The 7,500-nt window shown below is 50.7% G+C and overlaps 1 protein-coding gene across 1 annotated transcript; it reads left to right on the forward strand.

The window, feature by feature from the left end:
• Positions 1 to 1,889: 1,889 nt before the first annotated feature.
• LOC111666477 (protocadherin-8) lies at positions 1,890 to 7,141 on the forward strand. Its single transcript, XM_023421804.2, has 3 exons — positions 1,890 to 5,793; positions 5,943 to 6,168; positions 6,278 to 7,141. Exons 1-3 carry the CDS (start codon positions 3,337 to 3,339, stop codon positions 6,628 to 6,630), a joined length of 3,036 nt encoding a protein of 1,011 aa, XP_023277572.1. The 5' UTR covers positions 1,890 to 3,336; the 3' UTR covers positions 6,631 to 7,141.
• The last annotated feature ends 359 nt before the right edge of the window (positions 7,142 to 7,500 follow it).

Consider the following 7,500-nt stretch of genomic DNA (forward strand, 5'->3'; position numbering starts at 1 on the left):
GGAGGGGGGGAGGAGGGGGCGCTCCTCTAAAGATATATTTATATATGTTAAAGAAAATGCTAATATGTCCCGTGAAGAATAGAAGGGATTTCGGAGACTCACTCTAATTCTGCTATTGTTGAACTCGCGTGCAGACGGGCGAGATTGACACGGTGGTCACGTGAGAGAATTATTTTCTGAGGTGTATGCGTGTGTGTGTCCTTCAAGTGACGGCTTTGCTTTTGGGGGATGAGGATGCAAAAGTCTGTCAGACATTGCAAGAAAAAAAGCCCCCCCCCCACACACACACACCTGTCTTTCTACTCCTCCAATGCACGCGCACATGCACGTGCAGGCAGAGATTTTAATCCGCCAGGCGAGACTCAGCTCAATGTAATTTGCTTTTGATTGCTCTTGTCTTTCTGTGTGTGTGTGTGTGTGAGAGAATGCGGAGTCCTGTGTAGTCTGAACACAAAGAGCAGGAGGACTCTCTCACGGCGGAGTAACAGCGGCCCGCAGTGAACACATGTGTTTCAACGGACCCTCTGCCTCCACTCAGCTGTACACTGACTGAAAGATCTGCAGGATCAGACTTCTTGTTGTAGCTGCAAAAGAAATTAATCTGAGTTACCTCATTTCATATCGTCACTGGTTTGATATCAGTGCTTTTCGACCTGTCCATCTAAATGTTGGTAATCAGTTGTTAATTCACTTTGATCCAGATTGTCTGTTCAATAAAGGACTATATGAAAATTTGTGGAAAATGGGGAAAAACCTTATATTTCACTTTATAAAGAAAAAGCAAGATCCTCCACTTCTTTGACTTTAATGAAAACCTCAATACATGAATTTCAATGTTTTCTTTTAAATCGCCTCTTGAGGTATGAAAAAGTATGAAAACCTCCCCACGACATGTCAGAATAATACAGCAGTGTTGAACTGGTACGTTTAATTGTGTACTTCAGTTTAAACCTTAATATGTTGTTGAACACGTTGATAAAATCATATATCACATATAAAAGTTAAAGCCCCTCCCCTGCTTCCTGCCCCACAGTCACTAGTGGTCACTCAGTCAGTCAAAGGGATTTTCCACAACCTGGCAACCCAGACGTTATTCTCATTAATGCATTAGGCTATAGCTAACTGATCTATAAAGTATAAGTAAATGAATTATTAACCATTAATAACTCTATTAGTTGTAATTTATAAACCCTTTGAAAGGTGCCTGGTTGGAAGGTGGCGCCAGTTTTTCTATAACCCCGTATAAAAGCTGATAATTTAGTTTTAATGGCCCTAATCACAGAGCGATGTCTCCTTATCCTTTAGGACAGGCCTGACTGTGTCTAACTATGCAAGCTGCTTGACTAGATGTTGTCCATTCAGGTGTCTCCTATTTGACTTTCTGTGGCAGATGGGTTCTTTATAGAACATGCCAACTGATATTAGCTTCTACTGCAAGGCAAGTGTTGCCCCTGAAAAAGCTGGTTGTGTGTGCGTGAGGAGGGGGAGGGAGGGGGTGAATAAGGAGGAGAGGCAAAGAGGGAGAGAGGGAGAGAGAGAGAGAGTCCAATGGGAAGAATGAGAAAATCTCTTAAAGAGCCGTGACGGGGCCCCGGTCGTTTTCTAAATGTATTTTAATAGGAGGGACCCTGATGTCCAGGGCAATTCATCTCCCATCTCCCCGTAATGAAAGGAGTCGTGGCCGGGACCGGGGCAGGTCTGGGGAAAGGGTGGGAGGAGGGGGGGGGAATGGGGATGGAGGGATGATACAAAGGCTGCATGTGGCTCTGCCTCATTATGCTGCAGTTAGGCAGAGAGCTGCATAGAGGCAGCGGGGGTTAGGGTCCCCACAGACCGGCTCAGAGGCCACAATACCGGCATGGACGGCTGTAAAGGGAGACCCTGCCACGCCATTATCCCGCCGCTACTAACGAGGGCTTCATACGCCTTTGATATAATCTCACTATTGAAATCCTGATAAATCCCCCCTGCGTTTACAGCCAAATCCCATTTGTAACGGGTTCGTGGAAGGCTGTGTGAGTGCGTGCGTGACCGCCAGTGTGTGTGTGTGTGTGTGTGTGTGTTTTTTTGTTTTTTTTGTGTGTGTGTGTGTGTGTGTTTTGTCTTCACCTGCGCCTCTCTGTTCTGTCAGCCGAGGCCAAGGAGAGCCGCATGTTAAACCGGGCCGTTACACTGGCTTTAATTAAAAAATCCGCTCTCTCGCGCACAAGACATCTCGTGAGCCGATCTGAGCCGAGACCGAATTAGAATAAAATCAATGTTTAAGTGGGTATAGTCCTTTTTCCTGCCTCAGATATGATCTGATAGGCAAACAATTACTGGAATACAACACACTGGGGGGATGAATAATAGAAGGCTGAGCAAATTTATGGAATTTATTAATGAGAATAAAATGAGCACCAAGATGATGCTATTACCACCAGTTACACCACATTTTTCTGAATCTCATGGCATTGCAATTATTCAGCATGTTAAGCTGTCTCAGCGTTATGGCTCTATCAAAGTGCAGTATATGAAATCTTATCCGTGTGGGTGAGTGGATCGGGCCACGGCGGGGTTGGAGAAAAGGACAAATCACGTCATATTCTTGCATGAAGTTATTTTGTCCTATCAGAGGTGGAGAGGTCACTGACGGCTGAGCCTGCCAGTGACCGCTTTTACCCGGGTGGGTTACACAGGACACGTGCGTGGGGATCCAACCAGCCTGTGTTTAAGCATAAATCTCTTTACACTATTCTCCTATAGGGTAAAGCATCCTGAACAGACACTCCTATTCAAATGCTTTGTCCTCTATCTCAGGGACACTGCGCATCTCTGTGCTCCCCCCGTGTGTCGGTGCGCAGACTCATTTAACTGCCCGAGGAACATAAACAAGCAACGGAAACTATAGCAGTATTAAATCAAGCCCCGCGTTTAGCCCACATATTGGTTGCCAAGTTTCTCCGCACAGTCCAGGAATCTCTAAACAGGGTTTAGAGGTCTTTCAGAAGTCCCCCTTTTTTTCCCTCTCAAAGCCCGGATTGGTCACAGTGCGGCTCATTTGCATGCCTCGCCGTATAAACCCTCCTGCAGACACTGCAGCCCTCTTGCGCTGAGAGCAGCACACCTCCAGTAGAGAGAGAGCGGAGCGCATCCAGAGCGCGCAGTGAAAGACATATGGAATATTTATTACAGGCTTTATACTAAAGAAGAAAAAAAAAACAGCCCCGGAGAGTCGACAAGAGCCGGGAAGGGATAGCTTTTTTTTTTCAGGTGTTTGGTTTAAACTTTAAACTGGACTCATTTCGGACAGTTTGCTGCTGAATTTCAGATTTATTTTGGAGTGAAGGTGTCAAGATGGGAGAAACAGGGTGGAACGGGCTGTTGGTGCTCGTGTGCGTCTCTTTGCTGAGCCTGTCTGCTGTCACACAAGGAAAGACGGTGAAATATCAGACATTTGAGGAAGACGCACCAGGGACAGTGATTGGAAACTTGGCCAAGGACATCTCCTCCACTCCCTCTTCCTCGGGAGGCTCCAGGACCAATTTCAGGATGATGAAACAGTTCAACTCCTCTTTCATCCGTCTGAGGGAGAGCGACGGGCAGCTGAGCATAGGAGAGAGGATAGACAGAGAGCGCGTCTGCAAACACACCCTGCACTGCCTCATCGCTTTCGACGTGGTCAGCTTCTCCAAAGAGCAGTTTAAACTCATCCACGTCGAGGTGGAGGTCAAGGACATCAACGACAACTCCCCCGAGTTTCCCCGGAAAGAGTCGAGTCTGGAGATCTCCGAAAACACAGCGGTGGGCACGCGGATCCCGCTGGACTTTGCCGTGGACGAGGATGTTGGGGTGAACTACATCCAAAGCTACCAGATCTCCGTCAACAGCCACTTTTCAATCGACGTGCTCAGCAGGGCCGACGGGGTTAAATATGCGGAGCTGGTGCTCATGAAAGAGCTGGACCGGGAGACGCAGGCTTCTTACGCGCTGGAGCTCGTGGCTATGGACGGAGGCAACCCGTCCCGCACCGGAACAACGCGCATAAACGTCAAGGTGAAAGACTACAACGACAACAGCCCGGTGTTTGACAGGAACAGCTTCTCCGTGGACCTGCCTGAGGACGCACCGGTGGGCTCGCTCCTGCTGGACCTGAACGCCGAGGACCCTGACGAGGGGCTGAACGGTGAGGTGGTGTACGGGTTCGGTAACCAGGTGCCCCCAGAAATACGACAGCTCTTCAGAGTGGACAGGAAGACCGGACGGCTCACCCTGGAGAGCCCGATTGACTTTGAAAGTAAGACCACGTACGAGTTTGACGTCCAGGCCACCGACCTGGGTCCGAACCCGAGCCCGGCCATCTGCAAAATAGTGGTGCAGGTGCAGGATGTTAACGACAACGCACCGGAGATCTCCATCACCCCCATGACGTCCATCACGGCGGGGATAGCGTACATCACAGAGGCGGCGGCCAGAGAGAGCTTCGTGGCTCTGGTCAGCACCTCGGACAGAGACTCGGGCGCTAACGGACAGGTGCACTGCACCTTGTACGGACACGACCACTTCAGACTGCAGCAGGCGTACGAGGACAGCTTCATGATTGTGAGTACCAGCCCGTTAGACCGGGAGAAGATCCCCGAGTATAACCTCACAGTGGTGGCGGAGGACTTGGGCTCGCCCCCCTTCAGGACCATCACTCAGTACACCATCAGGCTGACGGATGAGAACGACAACGCGCCGGTGTTCAGTAAGCCGGTGTACGAGGTGTCAGTGGTGGAGAACAACGCACCTGGGGCATACATCACCACGGTGGTGGCGCGGGACATGGACATGGGGTCAAACGGGAAGGTCAGCTACAAACTGGCGGACACCTACTTCATGGGCTCTCCCATCGCCACCTTCGTGTCTCTGGACCCGGCCAGCGGTTCGCTTTACGCGCTCCGCAGCTTCAACTATGAGGTGATGAAACAGCTGGAGCTCCGCATCTCGGCGAGTGACGGCGGCTCCCCGCCCCTGTCCGGCAGCGCCAATGTCTATGTGAGGATAGTGGACCAGAACGATAACGCCCCGGTCATCACTCAGCCGGCCCTCAACAACGGCTCCGCTGAGGTGCTCCTGCCCCGGGACGCACCGACAGGCTACGTCATTACCCGCGTGGAGGCGCGGGATGCGGATGAGGGCGTGAACTCGGACCTGTCCTACGGGCTGGCCACCGGTGAGCCCTCCGTGTTCTCCGTGAACAAAGCCACCGGGGAGATCTACCTGAACCAGGTGCTCAGCCACGACGTGGACGAGACTCTCAGCGTGACCGTGACGGTGAGTGACAACGGGAGGCCCGCGCTCACCTCCACCGCCACGCTCCACTTCCTCATCATCGCGGGCTCCCCGCCGAGCGACAGGACAGTGTACCAGTCAAGCGGCGGGGACGAGGTGCACGCGCAGTGGGACCTGTCGGTGGTGATTATTGTTGTCCTCGCGGGGAGCTGCACGCTCCTGCTGCTCGCAATCATCCTCATCGCCACCACCTGCAACCGGCGCAAGCAGGACAAAGGCGGAGAAGACAGCGACTCTTACGGGGAGAAGGGCACGCTGGAGCGGGGCAGGAGCCACGTGGTGGACAACCCGCTGCTGCCTCTCCATGGATCCGGGGGAGGAGCGGGCTTTGACGGACACTCCTACAGCAGCCAGCCCGGTGGGTTCACCTCGGCTCACCCCGGGGGCAGTGACATGTGCTCGGCCTCAGAGGACGGCAGCGAGGTGCCCTGCGTGTATGACTCAGACAGCAACAGCAAGACCCGAGGGAATAAACACGAGGTGAGACGCACCTTTGGGACACTGAGCTTTGCAGGGGAGGGGAGGGGAAGGGAGGGGAAGTGTGGGGTGGCTCACAACAATCAACACTGTGCAATGTGTTCATGTATCAGACATTAACCTCTGTTTGTTTCTCCTCTCTCCTCCTGCAGGGCTACTCCACTCTGCCCGGCTATGGGAACGGGAAGGAGGCTGTGAGGCCCATCACCATCTGGAAGGGGAACTCTTACACCACCATCTCTGCCAGGGACCCGGCCTTCAGCGGCAAAGACAGTGGCAAGGGGGACAGTGACTTCAATGACAGTGACAGTGACGTCAGTGGAGACACTGGCCTGAAGAAAGACGGGGCAGTGGTTCCTCCCATGGGCGGCCAAAATGGTAAAGACAAAACAACAGGCACATTTGAATGTTTCTAAAGCTGTGTCAGTTTGGGGGGGAGACTTCGGCTCAGACTCTAACGTCACTGTCTTTTCTCTCTCTCTTTTAGGTCTGTGGGCTTGCACCAGTGAGTGTAAGGTCCTGGGTCACTCAGACCGCTGCTGGAGCCCCTCGGCAGTAAGAAGCAACGCAGCTCCCTCTCCAGCCCCCACCCTCTCCTCCTTCAACAGCCTCTCCAAGACGGCCTCCCTGCCCCGGGACCCCCACCGCAGGGACAACTACTACCAGGCCCACATCCCCAAGACGGTGGGGCTGCAGAGCGTGTACGAGAAGGTGCTGCACAGAGAGTACGACTACGTCCTGGTCACCCCCCCCAGGCCTGTGAGGGTGCAGGAGATTAGTGATATAACCATCCCTGTTTACACCCCGACCCCGACGCACTGCCCCAACAACGACATTTAAAACAGACAATTACACACACACGCACCAACATCCACACTTAAGCTCACTCTCAAAGAAATGTATAGTGTGTTCAGATTTTTAATTTATGACTCATTGACAAGGAGAATAATGTAACTATTCGTTGCCATGGAGAGTGTGCACATATAAGTTTATATCCTAATATTTGTGTGTTTTTGTTTTATTGTAAAAGCCACATTTGAAGTCCTTTCAATCACAAGTTCTGTTGGACATGAAGTGTATCATATGCAAGTTTTGTACATACAGAGATTTTATTTTTTATAAAAGTAATAATTAAACAAAGATATGTAGATATGAAATGTAATTATTGATCTTTAAGCATGCTGACTATTTAAAATGGCCCCAGAAACTGTTCAGTTTGAGGGCAGGTGACCCACGGTGTATCAAGTTGATAACGATGTATGAAATTATTTGAATGCAATAATAAGTAATTGTACAGATTTTTTTATCATCACAATATGAGAGAAAATAAACTTTGAAATACTGTTCTGAGCACGTGACTGGAGTGTTGGTTTGCAGGCTGAGGTGAGAGGGATGTTTGTGTGAGCAGCCAGTCAGTCAGACCAGTCAGTACAGTGAAAGCCAACAGGCGTCGCTGTTATTGCAGTAGTGAGCCTCTGTCCTTGCAGTCCACTGAAGAAGGTCAGTTTAGTTTTTCTTTTTTTCTGTTTTTTTATCTTTTGTGAATGTGATTTCGCTGGTGAGACGCCAGAGCAGACGCCGAGGGTTTCTAGCAAATCACTGTCACACAACAACAAGAGCGAAAACCTTCACAGTTATTCTTTTCATCTTCTTCATGGGCTTAATAGATGTATTTTACTGCCTATAAGACCTGCATGTTAATACAAGAAT

The sequence above is a fragment of the Seriola lalandi genome, unplaced genomic scaffold, assembly GCF_002814215.2.
Source record: "Seriola lalandi dorsalis isolate HSWRI2012SDOR001 ecotype SW California unplaced genomic scaffold, Sedor1 jcf7180002054677, whole genome shotgun sequence".
Taxonomy (NCBI): domain Eukaryota; kingdom Metazoa; phylum Chordata; class Actinopteri; order Carangiformes; family Carangidae; genus Seriola; species Seriola lalandi.

Bases quoted from the DNA above. Each gene is read 5' to 3' on its own strand.
- LOC111666477 (XM_023421804.2), top strand. From the start codon at position 3,337: ATGGGAGAAACAGGGTGGAACGGGCTGTTGGTGCTCGTGTGCGTCTCT. The intron at 5,794-5,942 runs GTGAGACGCACC...CTCCTCCTGCAG, and splicing joins CCCGAGGGAATAAACACGAG to GGCTACTCCACTCTGCCCGG. The intron at 6,169-6,277 runs GTAAAGACAAAA...TCTCTCTTTTAG, and splicing joins TCCCATGGGCGGCCAAAATG to GTCTGTGGGCTTGCACCAGT.